General features: G+C 40.1%; 1 protein-coding gene across 5 annotated transcripts in view; it reads left to right on the top strand.

Annotated features, from left to right (window-relative positions):
* LOC122813528 (elongation of very long chain fatty acids protein 4-like) overlaps nucleotides 1-16942 on the top strand; it is a 442023-nt gene extending 425081 nt beyond the window's left edge. For all 5 annotated transcript variants that reach the window (XM_044085897.1, XM_044085895.1, XM_044085898.1 and 2 more), the window contains one exon: nucleotides 16556-16942. In XM_044085897.1, coding sequence (XP_043941832.1) covers nucleotides 16556-16729 — 174 coding nt within the window. In that variant the 3' untranslated portion in view covers nucleotides 16730-16942. The remainder of the gene's footprint in view (nucleotides 1-16555) is intronic.
* The last annotated feature ends 2961 nt before the right edge of the window (nucleotides 16943-19903 follow it).

A 19903-nucleotide genomic window follows, 5' to 3' on the forward strand; every position in this document is an offset into this window, starting at 1 on the left:
GCTCCATTCAGGACATTCCAAGACTGAATCCTGTAATTACATCAAAACGTGCTTTAACAAAGTATTAGTTTAAGGGTGTGCACACTTATGCAACCAGCTTATTATACGTTTTTAATTTTTTATATTTTTTCCCCTAACAGATTTGTTTGTTTTTCAATTGAATTGTACAGGTTATAGGTCACATTAAAGGTGGGAAAACTTTTGAAATGATTTATTGTGGTCTCATTTTTTATATCACAAAAACCTGGCATTTTAACAGGGGCGTGTACACTTTTTATATCCACTGTTAGCTGTAGCAAGCCACTTGTGACATCTGTAGCAAATAATTTAAATTAGAGAGATGACTGGTCCTCAACTTAAAGTCGAAGGGAGTGCTAGATTGGGTAATGGAACAGGGTGACAGAAGAGTTAGTTACATCTCTAAACTCCTTTCATGGCATGTTTAAGCTTTCTGAATTATGCTTCTTGGTTGTAATTCATAGAAACTTTTCTCACCGTCCTACACAGAGTATTGCTAAAGTGTGAAGTTGTCCTTCTGTAACTTATAGTTCACATTTAACAAATCTAGTCTAGCAGAGTATGCTGCCTTTATCAGTGAACCACATAAGTCATACATACTGTCATAAATCACTACACAAAATAATGTGATGTTTTTGTTGCACAGCTTAATGGGATGCTCTCTGTTGTTGCCAACAACAGGAAATGATGAATGAAGAAGTAATCATGCTTTGTTAATGTTAAACTTAATAAAACTATAATTACAGGGGGTAGCTGTCAGATTAGGTAAAGGGACAAATTTTCCCTTAAGTGTTGTTGTCCTAGAATGCTTACCCATGTTTTGAAGATGAATTTAGAATATAAATTAGCATTTTTATCTGTGGTATCATGGACCTAATTAATAAGGATATAGGTAATCTCCAAACTCTGGACCCAAATCAGTTTGGTTTTGTGAAGGGCAGATCATGCCTGCTTAACCTGGTGGACTTATTTGAGTCAGTCACCAGAGCTGTAGATGAGGGCAAGGTGGTCCATACAGCCTACCTCAATCTGGCTAAGGCCTTTGATACCATTCCCAACTTGGGAATTATAGATAGACTCAGCAAACTAGGCATCAACCCCTATATCATTAGATGGGTTGAAAATTGCCTCACAGATAGATTCCACAGTGTGAAAGTAGCACACTCCAAGTCAGACTGCCGACCAGTCACGAGTGGAGTCCCACAAGGATCTGTCCTGAGTCCTGTCTTGTTTGACATGTACTTCTCAGAAGTCCAGGCCAACACAGGGGGACTCTGGCTGACCAAGTTCGCAGATGATTGCAAGTTGGGAGCCATTATTAACTCCCCAAGTGAAGCAGACAATCTTCAGAAAGGCCTCACCGAGACGAACAACAGGTGTCAAAGCCATGGCCTTAAGCTCATTGCCAAAAAATGCATTGTCATCCCCTTTGGGAAAAACTCAGTTCCCACAAATTACCACGTCAGTGGTAGTCCACTAAACACTGAAGGCATTATAAGAGATCTGGGGACACAGGTTGATAGTAACCTCTTCTTCGACCACCACATTGCCACTGTGGTCAGAAAATCCTTCTATGTGGCACATCTCATTACCAAGGGTTTTGCATCCAGGAAGAAAGAGGTTATTATCTCTCTCTACTCTTCCCTCATTAGACCAGTCATTGAGTATAATGCCTCATTTGGCATGTACCTCACTAGACATCTGCAACAGTTGGAGAGGCCACAAAAGTACCTCAAAAAGAGGATCCTAGGCATTAAACACGTCCTACATGGACAGACTCAAAAAACTCCAGCTTTTCTTTGTCTCATATCACCTACTAAGAGATGATCTCTGCTTGACTTACAAAGCCATGTCTGACCCAGCTGTGTTAGAAATGCTACATCTGAAGAAATCTCAATCCCTCCACACAACACGCTCCAGAGACCTGAACCTTATTACCACAATCAACAGAACATGCTGGAAGGACAGGTTCATAACCGAGAGACTGCCCATGCTCTGGAACAGACTTCCCATACATGTCAAACAGAGCACCTCACTGTCCCTCTTCAATAGAAATTTTGGTGAGTGGGTGAGAAATAGAAAGTTCACCCCAGGGATCACTCCGGTGGCTCTACTCGATAGAGGCACTGGGAGCTAATGTCGGGCGGCACGAAGGTAGGGCGATTGTATGGGCTAGGCTTTTAAGGGCTCCAGGGCCATTAGCTTAGTACACACCTATGAACCTTAAGTTTTGTAAACATGGCTTACTACTAAATATTTTGTCCAAAATAGAATGAAAAATTAAGCTGTTTTTATTGGGAAAAAAAACATTCCTGTTGATAGAAATCTGTGAGACACGTTGTTTTTCAGAATTTTCATTTCATGGTATCCTTTTCACATCCCATCCAGACAATATTTAATATATGCATTTTGTAAAATCTAAAGGCACACCCAGGAAAAAAAATTTATAAAATTGATACTGGCATATTGTTTTTCTATTGCGATCCGATCAACAAAAACCTCAGCACAGAACCAGACATTATTTGCCTGAATAGTGGTAGGATTTGGGTTGGGGAGAGGGCAGTTTTAAATCACTTACCAAACCCTAACCGTACACCTTACCGTAGAAAAAAAATTCTGTAACAATACCAATATACAAAAACTACAAGTCGCACACGTGCACAACACTAGGTTTATAGGTTCATAGATTAGTACTAAGCTAACTGCCCTTGTGAGCTATTTTAAGCCTAGCCAGTTATGCCTTGTGAGACACAAACCCTGCACCTTGTGTTTGTAAGGTAAACATGTTAGATTATATCACCCCCAATGGGACTTGAACCCACAATCTCTGGCTTAGGAGGGAACTAAATCAATCCCCTTACTTAGCTTAGCCCTTACTTTAACCCTAACCCACATACACTCGCACAAACATCCCCCCCAGATGAACTCCGTTTTGAAGCAATGCAATTTGCTGAACTGCTTGACTCCTTGTGTGTGTGAAAATACATAGTATACCTAATGAGTACATGACATATACCTAACACCTGCATGCACACTCTCATTATTTATTTATTTTATTCATTAATTGGTTCTTGAAACAGCTCAGAAAGCAAATATCTGATTAGTTGAATTGTGCTGAATACTGGATTGCTAATAGTATCTGCAGGTGGATCATAAAAGAAGCCCATGCCAATCCCATGAGCTCCATAAGTCTGTCCTGAAACTTAGGACATACTCCACATAAGACTGCTTGTGGGACTTACACTCACCCTTCAACTCATAACAAATTGACTGGAGTGACCCTATCGCCCTGTGACCATTAAGTCTGTCAGATGGTAAAAACCTGTAGCCTTTTGAGGTGCTTCTCTGTGCACAAACAGCAGCTGGTCTCTTCAGATGCTCTTGTCATAGTTGTAAGAGTAGAATTAAATCTTTCCACCAGACTGTGGTAGGATGGTAGTCTTAAGCTGCGCTACCCTGCAATGCTGCCACAAACAGATCAGCAGGTCATAAATTAAATTAGCATCTCTGTCAGATTTTTCCCAGGGAAATCCAACCTTACCACAAATTTCTAGTAGAGCATTTGTAAACTTTTCTACCTCAGTAGATGACACATCCACATTGTCATGCATATTGGTACAGTCTGCCACTGCCAAGGTATAACTTTTACCTGTGGTGCTTGGGGTACTAAGAGGCTGCACAGTGTCCTTGGTTACCCCATGAAATGGTTCCTGATTGACAGCTAAAGACATCAAAGCAGTCATAGCCTTGTCTCCTGCCTTGGCAACTATTGTTTTCTAGTACTCTCTCTCACTTTTAGCAAAACCTAGCTAATAGAAATGTTGCATGTAGCTCCACTTTATGTATTTTATACCCATGTGGTATAAAAAGTAATATCAAGTATTCCCTTGGAACCACCAGGTCCTGTACCACTACTTCCTGTAAAGTCCACCGTATGTACAATGACACAAATTATCCTAATATGCAGACTCATCTTGCCAGTGAGAATCAGGAGTCTCTTTCTGTCTTTTCTTCAAATTGTGTAAGGTGGGATCTAAAAGTTGTGTCTGTATCAACTCTTTCTTTGTGATTGTCCCCAGTTCTCCTCCTAAAGGTAGGCTAGTCTAGTAAATGTTGACATCCATGTCTCACATTTAGGCTTGTTGCTGCTGCCTAACTCTTCCCCAAAGTAGCCCATATCAAAACCATCTTCCTGTTTATACTGAAGAATCAATCTAGTCCTACCCCAAGCATTAAGGTCTGAGTTTTTATACCTCCTGTTCATGTGCATCTGTTGAAAACTGAACACATCCTTAACATATTGCTACTCCTTACCTCTGTAGCATAATACTAAGGCTTTCTTTGCTTTGAAGTCCAATTATCTTTTGACAACTGTGGCTAAGTTTCAGACTGGTTTCTACCACCCTGCTATTCCCTTCAAGTAGCCACATCAGTAGCTTCTGCTACAAATGTGAGCATTGTCTGTCACCCCAAGTTGTCTTCCCTACATGATTGTCTTTATGCCTGGCTGCATGTAAACTGTATGTACACACGGTGCTATGTCATCAAAGTAATTTTGTATTAATACATCTGCAAGGCTGCGGGGACTAAAATTGGTCATTGTAGCTCAATGCATGACTTGGACAACAAAATTAATAAATAAATAAAGTGTATGAAACAGTCCCACCTGCATGTTTTCCTGCCCCTGTTCTCAGTCCAAATGAAGTCTGGGCAGAGGTACCAAAGGACCCAATTTGGCTTCGTTAAGGGTAGATCATGCTTATGAAACCTGGTGGATTTCTTTGAGAATGTCACCAGTACATACAGCCTATCTTTACTTATTCAAAGCTTTTGACGCAATTTCCCACTCAGGCTTCATTGAGAAACTCACCCAGCTGGGAATTAACCCATATGTCACCGGATGGGTAGCCAGCTGGCTCACCGACAGAATGCTTACAGTCAAAGTTGGGGATCACACCTCTACCAGTAGACCAGTTACCAGTGGTGTACCACAAGGATCTGTGCAAGGCCGCCTATTGTCTGGAATCTATTTCTCAGAAGTCCAGGCAAAAATAGATGGTCTGTAGCATACCAAGTTCACTGATGACTACAAACTGGGTGGAATCATTGAGTTCCCAACGATGCTGCTATACTAGAAAAATGGCTTATACAGACATACGATTGGTGCCAAAGCCATGGAATTAAGTTAAACACACACACAAAAAAAAGCATTATATCCCTTTCAGCAAAGGGGAAGTCCCTGCAAATTACAATATTAACAGTATCCCCGTTAGCTTAAACCTTGTGGTGAGAGATTTGGGAACACAGGCTGATAGCAACCTTAACTTCGATCACCATGTATCCACAGTAGTAAGGAAGGCCTTCTACATTGCATATCTCATAAGTAAGGGCATCACATCTAGAGCTAAGGTTGTTATAACTCCCCTGTACTCATCCCTCATAAGACCACTAATAGAGTGTAACACTCCCTTCTGTATGTACCTCCCCAGACACTTGCAGCAGCGGGAGAGACCTCATAATTTTCTCACCAAGAAAATTCAGGGCCTTCAACACATGAACTACATAGGCAGACTGAAGGCCTTGTCACGGTGTCTTATAGGCTGGTGAGAGACTACTTGTGCCTGGCCTACATTGCAGTCTAGGACCCTGCCCTAATGGAAATGCTGCACATCAGCAAGTCAAATGGAACAAGATTAATTCACTCTAGGGATCTTAACCTAGCCTGTGACATTAACAGGACATGCTGGAGAGACAGATATGTCTCCCACAGATTGCCACTCCTCTGGGACAAACTCCCAATTCATGTAGAACAGAGCACCTCAATGACCTTATTTAAGCATAACTTAGACATCTGGGTGGGAGAATGTAAATTTATCCTTGGGGTGTCACCTATGTCCCTCTTGGATAAGTACAGCCAGTGCTGATCTTGGACTCGCTGCAAATATAGACCATACAACTTGGTCAATAAGGAAACAAGGGCATAACATGGCTAGGATTATAAAAGCCCTAGAGCCAATAGTCTAGTAACCTCCTAGGAACCTTACCAGGACTGTAACTGGATTATACTGATGAGGCAATTATTGGCCCTTTTTAACTCATTGCAGCCCAGTGATACCTGTAGGTGTTTCTGCAGTTATATCCTACCGACACCTCAAGGCGTCTAGTATTGCTTGCTCATATTTGCATTAATAATTACAAAACTGTGTTACATACAGAGCATTACAATAGTTCATCTTAAAGCTTACATAATGGCAAACACAACTGTGTTGATATTTGACCTCTGTCTACTGCAGCTAAAGGGATATTAATTGCTGTTCATGTAATATTTACTTATATTGTCATAAATGTCATGTTATTCTAAATATTTCTGTAACCAGGTAGCACAGACTGTACTGCTTAGCCTCATATGAAAGCCCTCACCTGGATGAGCAAAGTGTTACTAACAGTATGTGTGTAGCTTGAGTGGCTGCTGAGATGTTGTCAGTTGTTTACAGAATGTTACAAACTTAATAGGTACTATGTTTTCTGTGACTTAAATCCAATTTAACACCTAGAAACTAAAGAATACTACCACTGTAAAAATAGTTTGTGGTGTAGAGTTTGCCATTTACACTTCTTTAGTAACCCTATGGTTCCAGAGATGTGAACATTTGTTTGAAATGGGAGGACATAATTTGATTCTGTCAAAAAGCTTAGGCTCCACTCCTTGGAAGTTGTACTACAAACTTCCAGAGCTCCACTGGAGTGAATGAGTTTTTAACAGATGTAGCTGATATGGTATCCCTCTTAGCAATGCTGTCCTTTCCCTCCACCATCTTACAGTACTGATCCTTGTGGTAGTTTGGAACCCACCACTACAGTATTATAACCAGTGCTGTCTCCCTTGCTTGACTGTTGTTCCTCCATCTGTCACTGCGGATATTTGGACCATAAATGCCACACTTGGTTATACTGGAAACATCTATCCTGGAAGTATCTATCCTCAAGACCTGGGCATCTGTGGCAACTGGTTGCTTTCCTTTTTGTTTGAGAAACTTTACTATGAAGGTTTAGACAGCCCCCCCCCCCCCAGGTTATCTTAACCCATGTGTAGAGTTAGATAAATCTCTCTCTTATGCACTTGTACACTGCTAGATAGACAGGGAAGAAGTGATCTCTCTTAATATCTGTTTCTTGATTAGTGCTACATGCCGTGGGCTTTCAGATACATCCTGCTTGCTCTGTTATAAATTCCAAAAAGAGCAAACCAATCTTCCACAAACGCAAGTAGTAAACACTGATGAAGGACTGTTTTGTCTGAAAGCTTTGTTCAACATTAAACTACTTGCGTTTGTGGAAGATTGGTTTGCTCTTTCTTTCATTTTTGGACTTTTACCACTCTACACTTCACCAATGTGCTTGCCTTGGACTTGTTCTTTCTGTTATAAATTCTCCCATTATTTCAAAGGCAGTAACTTGACATCCACTCACCCATCTATTAAAGTGTGTGCTTAGTTCTGCAATGAAATCTCTAACATGGTCCTCTGCTTTTTTCTCGATATTCTCTTTTTACTTAGAGGTTACACTGAACTTAAAACTTCCACACAGTTTTTACTTTGATATAATCTAGACAGTCAGCTTCATTTAACTTGCTAACTGCATGCATTGCCTTGCCCATGAGCAAAGAAGGTAAAAATCTAACTCATTGCCCATTGTCTGTTTATACTGATGAAACAGTCTAGTACTGTTTCAGGCATCACAGTCTGAGTTTTTACACCTCTTTTCACATGCTTCTGTTGAAAACTCTGCACCTCCTTAACATACTGGCGCTCCTTTTCTCTCTGTTTTTCCTTCTATTTAGCTTTATGCTAAGGTTTTCTCTCCTCTTCTGTGACTTTGGCCTTTGTCTCTTCTCACTCTCCCTGCACCTCAAGTGCAGTTTTATTTGGTCAGGCAGGTCAGCTGCCTCAAGGCATCTTATCTTTAGCTGCAGTTCCAGTTTCCAGTTTAAGATCACCTTTTAAATCATCTTTGGGCATACTAAATTGCCTTTTTGCTGTATGCTGTGCACACTCAGACCCTGTAGATCTAGTTCCATGTTGAGTGAATGAACTACCTTCATCTAATGAAAGGAAATAAATGAGGTGCAACATATATTTGTGTATTTTTGCCTTGCAGCTACAATGGTATGTGCTGACAAAGAGTTGTTTTGCAGGCTGTAGAAGTGCATTCTTCAAAATGTACACCTTTGCCAGTAATTAATGAAGATAAAACAAAGGCAATGGCCATAAATTATGTACCCTTGCATGGATTTGCAGCTAAGGAAGTGTGGGAAGAGACTAAACAAAAAGTAATACAAAAATGGAGAAATTGGAAGTTGTTTATGGATACGCATACTAAGATACTAATACTGAAAATGTTTTTAGTCTGTTTAGTTTTATACGTAGGTCAGGCAAATTTTTGTCAATGAGAGGAGAAATTGTGAACAATAATTAATAAAAAGTTGCAGGAGTTTATCTGTGAGGGGAAGAGGGCAATAAACTAAGCCAACATGGGAATGGAGAAAAGAGATTCTGCCAATAGGGATGACTGCAATTAGGGATACAGACAATAAGCAAGAGGAGGCAGGAATATATTGGAAAAAACTGTCAAATGAACCAAGGTATTGGGAGCAAATAACTAGAGAGGGAAAAGTAATAGAATGGGAAGATGCCAAGAACTTATTTGGACTGCAGGTTAGAGATTACCTTCCTATCGACTGCTATCAGAATAGGCCAAGAGAAAGAAATGGGGGGGTCCTGAACGAAAGACCAGCACTGGTAGAGTTCTTAGTAGAATCTAGAACAGAACTTGCCATTAAGAAAGGAATAATTGGTAAAGCATATAAAATATTGCATGATAACTATAAGAATCAATCAGAGGAGGTTTGGAAGGATTAGGAAGAGAGACTGGATTAGCAATTCACAAAGAAACAATGGGGAAATATATGTATGTCTCCCAAATGTGCAACAAACTCTAGAAGATTTAGGATATTTGCCTGGGAGTGTTTACATGGACATTTTATACCCTCAAGCAGACTCCAAAGAGTTTTTCTAGGTAGACCACAAACGTTGGAGGTGTGATGGGGAAGAAAAAGGCAACTGGGAGCATATTTTCTGGAAGTGTAATGAGTTGGCCAATTTTAAAGATTCCTGCAGACTGCTGTGTCAGAGCTGCTGGGTAAGCAAATTGGAATAACTAGGGAAATTATTTTTTTGAGCGTGATACAGAATCAGAATTGCCTAGACATAGTAAGGCCTTGCTGAGTCTAATTATGATGGCTGCCAAAAAAGCAGTTGCTAGAAAATGGAAATTAAACTCTAAACCAACTTTACTAGAAGTAGAGAAGATAGCAACAGAAATAAAACAATTGGAACTGGAATCTTTAAAAAAGGATAGGAGCAAATTACATAGGAAAAGTGGGAAATGTGGGATAAATACACGCAGAGGAGGAACGAGGTTTAAATGAAGGCATGATTTGAATGAGCTACGTCATGGCTGACTGACAATGACTGGATATACTAAAAGTGATGTATAGTGTTTGCAGCTACAGTTGTTTCGGCACGGTTTGTAATGTATAATGTTTGCAACTGAGATTGTGTCGCTATGGTTTATTTTCATTTATATAAATGTAAGTTTGCCTATGTCATGCATGATCATTTAATGAAGATGTTTCTTGTTTAAAAAAGATGATTCTCTCAATAGATTAGGACTAGGATTACCTGATTTGAAGGGATGTTTTAGAGCTGCTCAGTTAAAATTCATAGACATTACACAAGCAGAAGGTTATAAGGTTATAATCCAAAAGTGGAATGAAATGAAGAAGTGGGGGTGGGAGTTCAAGAAATAAGGAGACAGTGGGATTTTGCATGCAAATCCTTGAAGAGAATGACAACAGCCATACAGAATATTATATTCAAAAAGTTGCAGAAAGTATTCTTATAATTAAGACAACATGGGAATGGAGAAAGAAATTTTGCCAAGAGGGATGTCTGCAAGTAAGAAGTACAGAAAAGAGGCAAGAGGAGGTTGAATTGACTGGAGAAAACTGGCAAAGGATCCAAAATATTGGGAACAAATAACTAGAGAGGAAAGATAATAGAGTGGGATAAGGCCAAGACGAAGAAGTTTGGACTGCAGGTTAAAGGCTGCCTTCCCCATCAGGGATTGATATCAGGGTAGAGACAAAGATAGAGAATGATAGGGGAGTCTCGAGTGAAAGACCTACTGTAGGAGAGTGTTAATTGAATCTAGAACAGAAGCTGCTTTGAAAAAGGGGATAATTAGTGTGGCATATAAAATATTGCATGGTTACCATAATAATCAATCAGAGGAGGTTAGAAAAGATTGGGAAGAGAGATTGGAAAAGCAATTTACAAGGGAACAATGGGGGACATATTTATGGCTCTTAAGTGTGCAACAAAATCAAGAAGGCTTAGGATTCTAAGTGTTTGCATAGGTATTTTATACCCCACCAATAAACATATAGCAAAATATGTAAAATGTGAAAAAACTGTGTAAAACCTGCATTTTTTCTGTAAAAATGCAACAGGTATGTGTAAATGACACAAACTTCACAAAATAAGTAATGTTTACTGTAGAAATGCTGTAGAGATTTAAAACTGCAACTGTTACACAAACATGCGTGCATGTATATGCTGCAAATTTGCAGACACGCACATACACATGCATACAGCTTTCATTTACTGAAAGGTGAACCATGTTGTTAGGCAATTTTCTTGTTATATTTTTAATTTATTTATTGTATTACAGAAGGATACTTGATAACATTTATAGTATTTTATTGTATTTTCATTTGCTAAGTGGGGTATCACACTGATCCAGGTGGACCATTTTCAGATTCTACCCAGGAGGTACAAAACCAAGAAAGCAACACAACAACAACAGTATAATGTGCAAGCCAGTAGGTTACAGAATCAATATAAAGACCTGCATGGCATTTTGAATGTACAATATGACAGTATCCAGAAAGATTTCATATGCTTAAGTCTGTAACACTGACAGGCATCTTTCATACTTGGGTGGAAGCACACACACTGTAATGATATGTATATGCATATAAGCTACTCTTCCACTTGAACTAACTTGTCAGAATTCCACATCAAAACTAAGTGGTTAAAGGGTTGCAGTCCTACTTCTGTAGCTGGGATGGAGGCAAGGAAGAAACTGCATGCACTAGGTATGAGCTAAATGATGCAGATGCCTTACGGAGTCCTTAGTCACTTGGTTTCTTGGAAGCAGATGTGTGTGTGTGTTATGTGTTTGTCCCAGTACTTTGAGATAATTGTACTCCCCCTTCCTCCAGATGCACTGATAATTATGTAAAGCCAGATGTACAGAAAGCATAGCTACCTGCAAGGTGTATGTGTGTGTGTGGCAGGTGTACAGTTTTCTAAAAATCTATTTATTTATTTTTTATTTTATTTTACATTTGTTAACTGAGGGTGTCTGACTGAGCTGAAAAGGCCCTTTATCAGCAGAGGCCCGGGGAGAAAAGCTCCACACAGAAAAATAATTACAGATACATTTAGATATTTAGACATGATCAGTATACACACAAATTACAATATACATGTTGTTTTACAGTGGTATGCAGCACATCAACAGTTACAGTGGAGAGAAGAAACAAGAAAACATTAATTTAAAAATAAAGGTAATTAATAGATTTGTGGTGTACAGCTGAAATTTGCAACATAGGTAGAATACATACATAGTACATAGGTACAGTACATGCATTGTACATTAGCCAGTGTTTGTGAGTAAGAGTGTAAACTGTTATCAAGTACGCTAGGCTTAGTATGTGTACCTTATCTGTTTTCACTAGCCTGGGGAGCAGTCATTGCACTGCCAACCTTGCTTTGATGTTGCCTAATGAGGTTTTTAAAGGAGGCTATGGATGATGTGTTTTGTATGCTAGTGGGGAGAGAGTTCCATTTTTTAGCCACTGAACTACTATATAGTGTATCTCCAAAATTATTATAGCTGTTGGTGACTTCTAGTAGTAGTTTGATGATCTAAGAGGCCTTTTGGCTGAGTGATTTACTAGGTTTTTGAGGGCAGGACACTTATTGGGGAGGTAATAGAATGACAGAGGCAGAGCTGATTGTAGGTTAGGAGGTTGGGCAGTTCAAGGCAGTGGAGCTGGCTTAAAACAATACAGTGATGAGTTCTATAAGAGCAGTTTGCAGCAAAGCAGGCAATTCTGTTATAGCAGGCTTCCATTTTGCTTAGTTCAGTTTTGTTGAGATTAGTCAGAATGGGAGATGCATAGAGTAGGGTGGATAGAAGCTGAAAGCGAGCAATGGCTGAGCTTTTGTTGTTGGTAAGAAACGGTTTGATACGGTAGAGTGATCCCAGTTTGGCATGTACTTTTTTAATAGTTTAGTTGAGATGACTATCAAATTTTAGGTGGGAGTCTGTGGTTATTCCCAATAGCTTAGCCTTTTCCACTGGAACAATTGGAGTAGCATTTGTGGAGTAGGTAGTGAATTGACTGTTATCAGTGTTTTTGTTAGAACTGGTTATAATTATAAGCTGAGCTTTCTTTGGATTAAGGGTAAGTTGGGCTTTGATAAGGTGGTTTTCAGTGTCAGAATGCTAGTTGAGTTGTTTGCAGAAGAGTGGGAATATTTTGTGCAGCACAGATTAAGATAGTATCATCTGCATACTGAATGATAGATGCATGCTGTGTGGAGGTCATTTGTGAAGACTGCAAACAGTAGTGGTCCTATTATAGAACCCTGTGGGACTCCTATAGTTATGGGCAGCTGAGGAGAGAGAGAATTTTCCCATTTCACAGCCTGGTACCTGTCAATTAAGTAGCTTTGGAAACAGGTAAGAGTGGAATTTGGTAGGTGACATTGGTTTAGTTTGTTTAACAGGATTTGGTGTGAGACTATGTCAAATGCTTTGGACATATCCAAAACAAGAGTTGACACCTTCGGGCCTTCGTTTTTGAGATGGTTTATTGTGTCTATGAAGCAGAGGAGGGCTGTAGTGGTACTATGGGCAGGTCTGAAATCATGTTGAGTAGGTGACAGGTTGTTGTTGTCTAGGAGATATTTTAGCACCTGGGTATGGATGCATTTTTCTAGGATTTTGGCCAGGGGGGAGAGTATAGCAATGGGTCTATAGTTATTAGGTTCAGTGGAGGTCCCACCTTTCTGTATGGGTGTAATGTTGGATATTTTCCAGAGTTTGGGCACATAGTTTTCAACAATTGATCTGTTTATGAGTGGCGATTGGGATAGCAATAGCATCTGCTGTGAGTTTCAAGAAATAGCTGGGGAGTAGGTTGGCTGCTGTTGACGAGGTTTTTAGTTTGGAGAGCATGCTTTTGATTGAGGTAGTGGAAACTGTTTTGAGGGTAAAGCTTGTATTAATATTATTTGTGTTGGGGGATAGTGAGGTTTTAACTGCCCTGTGATACTAAGGAAAGAATTGAGTTCACAAAGAGGAAGTTGAATTTCGATGGGAACTTTAGTGCCAAGGTTGGTTGGTTTGGGGGTAGCCTTTTGGGTGGATTTTAGTAGCTGGTTTACATTTTTCCAAAATTTTGGGAGTTGTGTTTGTGTTTAGTTTGTAATGTCATGTAGTAGGATTTTTTTGTCCGGCTTAATGCATTTTTTTGCACGGTTGCACAGTTCTTGGTACCTAGTTAGGCTTTGTGTTTCTTTGGTTTTATGGTAGTAAAGACAGGTAGTGTCTCTGGATTTGAGGATATATTTGGTTTCTTTACTGAGCCAAGGGTTTGTAGAGGTTCTAACCTTGATTTTGCACAGTGAAGCAACAAGTGTCTAGGTGTTGTAGAAATGTTTTGTTGAAATATGCTACAGCCTGGTCAGGTGGGAGGGGTTTTAGGGGATCCAGTCACAGTTATTGAGTAGAGTATTGAGGACCTCAGGAGAGAATTTTTTTTTGTGTTTCTAGTGCATTTATAGTTAGCAGTTTTGCATAGGCTTGTTCTACTACATATAAGGTATATTATGTTGTGGTCACTTAAGGTATCTGGAAGGCTGCCTCTGTTGCAGTACAGTGTGGGTTTGTTAGTTAGGACCCAGTCAAGAATGGATTCCCTTTTAGATTTTGTATCGCATCTAGTTGGAATTTGGACTAGCTGCTGGTAGCCATGGAGATTTATTAGATTACAAGGTGGTTTTGATATACAGGTGAACCAATCTAGGTTGAAATCCTCCAGAATAAGGGTTTCTTGTGACTATGTGGAAGAACACCTGGATAAGAAGCCTTCAAGGCTAGCAGGTGTATTACCAGGTGGAATATAGATCACAATCATGGTGATGATCTTTTTAGGGTGAAGTTGAAGTTGTGAGACAAGTATGTCCCAATTATTGGAGGAGGGGTAGGAGTTTGTTATTTAACATAAAGTTAAGTTGGACTTGCACAGTAAGGCAATTCCACCCCCTTTACGAAGTGATCTGTCTTGTCTAATGATATTGTAGCCGGTAGGGAGAACTTCTGAGTTAGTTATGTTTTTATTTAGCCAGGTTTCTGTTAGTTATGTCTAGTGAGTAGTGTGCTATTGTGGCATGGAGTTCAGATGTTTTATTTTTGATACTTCTCATATTAATATTTCGCATTAAGAGATGGTTGGTTTTGCTGCTGTTGTTGATTTACCTAGGGATGAAGATAGTGGGGGTATTATGTTCTGATAATTGGGTTGGAGCAGTTTGTGTTGGACAAAATGGATTTGGGCCTGGATTGGGGTGGATGTCCCCACTTATGGTGAGCCTGGTGTTGAAATGGTGATACAGATGTTTGAGTTTGGTGATGAGTGTGAGAAAGTATTGTGTTTTTTTGTAGAAGGAATGAGAGCATATGTGTTTAGTTTTGAATTGGTCAGTTATGTAGTTCGTAAACAATTGTGGGCAGATGTTATTATAATGTGCTGTGTCTGTATATGAGAGTGCATAATATAGTGTTGTGCTACTAAGTTTAGGGATATTGCTAGAGTGATAACTTGTGAAGTTATAAAGAATTAAGAGAAGACAGACTGGACTTAGTTGTGTGATAGTCATGGTTATAAAGTTTAAGTCGGTTCTAGGTGGAGGTGTGGATAGGAATTATAGGGTTGTAGTATATGTGGAAGGGAAAGTAGTATCAACTCTTTCTTTGTGATTGTCCCCAGTTCTCCTCCCAAAGGTAGTCTAGTCTAGTAAATGTTGACATCCATGTCTCACATTTAGGCTTGTTGCTGCTGCCTAACTCTTCCCCAAAGTAGCCCATATCAAAACCATCTTCCTGTTTATACTGAGGATTCAGTCTAGTCCTGCCTCAAGCATTAAGGTCTGAGTTTTTATACCTCCTGTTCAAGTGCATCTGTTGAAAACTGAACACATCCTTAACATATTGCTACTCCTTACCTCTTTAGCATAATACTAATGCTTTCTTTGCTTTGAAGTCCAGTTATCTTTTGGCAACTGTGGCAGAATAACTGATTTAATAATGCCTATAGGGAATGTGAGTGGTTGGGAGTATTGTGTGGTGGAGCAAGTGGGTGTGGTGTAATGTGATCTGACTTGGGGAGCTGTGATTGGTGGAGGTGATGTGAGGTTGAGGTGTGGGTGTGGTTGGGATTACTATAAATATAGAAGTAGTGGGGACGGGTGTGAATTGCAGGCAGGGGAGCAGACAGAGCCCAAGCATTAGTGAGGGTGAATGGAGCATGGCTGATCCCACCAGGACGAAAGTAATGGGTGGCCAAAAGTAAGTGTTACTTTACAAATCTGAACAGTTTTACAAATTCCTGAGGTCTAATGGCTTACCAGCAAGCAGAATTCAATTGCTGAAGAGCACTTGTGTCCTGGTGGGTGACTAGTAATTTAAAGATGGCTCCATGCACAGCAGGAATCTAATATAGACTTGGTATTGGGGGAGGGGATAGCACAAGGGCTTTAAACCAGGTGCAATGCAAAGAAACCAGCCAAACCAGAGTGGCAAGTAGTGGAAATCTATCAGTGAAGGCCTCAGAGGGGGGTGAGTAATAATTCAAACTCTACCTGTAAAGTGAAGGAGAGAAGAGACAGCAAAGTTTATTAAGGTTGGGAGTGTGTCTTCACATTGACTTGCTTATTAGTACTCAGTTTGTGCACAGATTACAGTAGGTAGGTACATTAGCAATGAAGGGGAATGTATAGAGATGCAAATAAACAGGTGGGGCTCGAGTGATACAACAAATAGTCTCATCTTAGATGGTGAGTTTCATTAAAGCAATTGTTGACGAACCTAACTTCAACAAAACATCCTATAGCTTGCTGTCCCACCAAAATGAACAATCATGAGTTCATATGTCAGTAGAAAAAATATACAGGGAAACTTTTTTAAACAATTCATTGCAAAATGTGACTGCTGCAACTTAGTAACAGAAATGTCCATCTATGTACTTACTGTACTGTTTTACTGTTTGCACAGTTGTGCATTTGTTATACTTTAAAAAACTTCATTTTGTCTTATAACTCCATTTTTTTTTTCTTTTTTTCAGTTGCAGTTCTTTCTGATTGCAGTACATACTTCTTACAATCTCTTCACAGAGTGTGCTTTTCCAGATGGTTTCAACATTATTGTGTTTGTATACATTGTCAGTCTGATAATTCTATTCAGTAACTTTTACTTTCAGTCCTATATCAGAGGGAAAGGTAAAGCAAAACAACCTTAATTTGGGACATTATGATGTGTAATAAACTCTGTAGCTCAAAGATGTCTGTGTGTGCTTAGTTGAATATGCATGCAGTCTGTAACACTTAATTCAGTTATGAGCGGCAATCCTGAGGCAATGAGGAGAAGACCATGAACTATGACTTAAGAAGGAAAACTTCTTTAGGTTTGATTTTTGCTTATCACTATTAAACTGCATACTTATTCTCTCTTACACTGATGTCACAGTTTTGTTGCAGTGTATTACATCTTTGTCCATGTTTTTGAATGATATTGTAAGCCAATTCACACCAAAAAGTGATAGTAGGCTGTAAAGCAATTTTACTTAAGACTAAGGTTGAACGGAGGACAGTTTTTCTTAATGGAGTCATTCTTGCATTGGTTTGAATAATTTTGAGGCTTGCATTTTTTGGTTTGGATGCTGTGGGTTGGATGAGATCCACTGCCATATTATGGAGGTGCTGGATTGTACCAATTATTATGGAATTGTACTCTGGGGATTTCCAGTGGCATGTCTTTCTGCTACCCATCTGTATGCAGTGGGTAACCTTTTGTAATGAATTTCAAGCCCATTATGAAAATATCACATCTTTGCCTGGGTAAGAGCCCAGCAATTAGCAGGTATCATCCATTCCTCAGTTCTTTGAGAAAACAAGCACTCCTCACATGCTCCTATTTTGTCCACCTCTTTACAGCAAAATCCCTTTACTGAGCTCTAGTCATTGGCATTTCATTTGGAAGCTGCACTCTGTGCTATAAGTCTTTCATTTTGGTGCTGTGTATTTTGGCTGAAGAGCTTAATAAAGTTCTGGGTTCTAGCAGCAGTATTTATTTCAGTAGAAACTTGAGAAGTGTCATCTTCCATTGCTTGCAGTTTTATTTTTATCTTTGTGCTTTGTATGTACATGGTTGTATAGAAGAGTGTATGTATTTTTATGTTTTTTTTGTCATGGATTATTTCTACATTCTTTCAGACACCAGCTTTTTCTTCCCTGTGATTAGTACTGTCTCCATGGAGAATTCCGTGAGTTGCTAGAAGTTTAGTCAGTTTGGTAGCATGACAGGCAATAGGTAGGTAGTTTGTGTACTCCGGCTTTAGAGTAAGGGTTCCACATAACCATGTTGAAAACGTTTACCATTTTGAATAATTTCTTTGCAGACTGCTGCATAGGCATTATGGAACGTGCCTGTTATTGAAGTGTGCTTACTATCAGTTAGTAAAAGTCGCTTAACTGCATTGTAACAAAACATAGCATAGGCATAGTACATAAAAATAATGTGTCTGTAATGAATCATCATATTTCCCTTTATTGAGATGCAAATGATCAAAACAGAAACGTCTACTGTACAAAAAATTATCTGCTTAGCAAGTCAAATAACAAAACTGTGTGTAACATTAACAAAGTTGCTTTTTAAGGGGGACGATGCCCCCTAATCCCTGATGTCGAGACTCTCCCTTCACACACCCAGTTTTCATTCAAACTTCTTTCAAGGTAGCACAAACTCAGAAAAAATGGAAAATGGTGAAAAAAACAATAAAATTCACATTTTACATATTCTCTGAGTGGCACAACCTTTCTACAAACTAGACCACCTTTGATAAAGCAAATGCCAATGTTCTAAGATTTTGTCAAGATCTAAATGTGATTCAACAGAACCTGTGTTTTGTGATCAAGCAGAAGATCACATGATCAACAACAGTCTGCCAAAACAATGCTGTTATTGTTTATATTTAATACTTTTAGCATAGTTAGTACCGGGGATCAGTGCTATGAGCTATTAATGAGATGATGTTAGGTTGTCAATCTCGCCTTCATTCTTGCTGGATGGGTTCGGAGCCGATCCTTGGCTCCGACTCGGCACTTGCTAAGCTCGAGAGTCACTTTTACCAGCTCGAGGCAGCCCCATATCCCATGATGCAAGGCGGTAAATACCCAGATCTCGTTTGCCGCTTCGCTGATGAGGTACTCCTTTTACCAGCTCTTGGTAAGTGTTTTATTATACACATTTTAGTCACCCCATTCCTAAAATTTCTCTCTTTTATTAGGTTTTTTGTCATTTTTAGATAGTTTTACGGTCCTTAGCTAGTTTTACTATTTCCCTAGTTTGTTTTTATTTAGTCGGGCCTTCATCCCCTCCCATCCCTTCCTGTCAGGGTTTGTGTGTGGGTTTATTTTTTACTCATTTAAGTTAAATATTTCTGATTCTGGGACTGTGTGTGTTGTGAGGATAGCACTATGTCCAAAGAACAGAGGGTCTCAGGCTTCAAGAAGTGTGACTCGTGCTGTCAGAAGATGTCTCTGACAGACGGTCACACTTCTTGTATCTACTGCCTGGGACCTCTCCACCTGCAGGACTCCTGTGCTATTTGTCACTCTTTCAGCCAGAGAGTCCTGCAGGAAAGGAGAAATAAATTAATTTTGAGAGGACTTCTCAAACCGGAGGGCTCCCCGGCCAAGTCTGCTTCGGGCAAGCCCTCTAAGACCTCCAAGGCCCAGGCTTCTGCTTCTAAGCCTCCGGCCTTGGCTCCGACTCCTTTGAAGTCGAGATCGGCTCCGGCTGGAGCCGATATAATTTTGACTAAATCTTCGGCACTGATGGCTATCGGTGCCGATACTTTAACTGCCACATTGGTATCGGCTCCGACCGGCTCCGATCACCATGTGGCTAAGGCTTCGGTATCGGCGCCGACCGGCTCAGATACCATTATTTCCTTGCCTGTATCGGCTCCGGCCGGAGCCGATACATCCTTGTCTAGACTTGGAGCCGAGAAGTTGTCGGCTCCGTCTGGAACCGAGGGTTCTTCGGCTCCGATGGTTCCGTCGAGGAAGCGGTCCAGGTCTCCCTCCTTCGAGCCGATACTGTCAGCTCCGGCCTCTCCTCTTCTTTCTGAGCGGAGCCTTCGGAGCCGATCATCTAGGTCTTCCAGGCTTTCAGACCATGATTTGGAGAGAGTGGTAAGCAGATTGTTAAAATCACAGGCACTAGCCCAAATGCTTCATAGTCCGTCTCAACAGACGACTATTAGTCCACACCCTCTTCAAGTTCCTCCTTCGACTCTCCTCCAGAGCTCGGAGCCGGAGTCTATGGGAATAGTCACTGCTATGGCTGCGGGGCAGATACCTCCCCTTTCTGCTCCCTCAGCTTCTACTCTTATCTCCTCCTCGAGACCTTC

Source organism: Protopterus annectens, chromosome 10.part0 (assembly GCF_019279795.1).
Source record: "Protopterus annectens isolate FY-2018-M chromosome 10.part0, PAN1.0, whole genome shotgun sequence".
Classification (NCBI taxonomy): Eukaryota; Metazoa; Chordata; order Ceratodontiformes; family Protopteridae; genus Protopterus; species Protopterus annectens.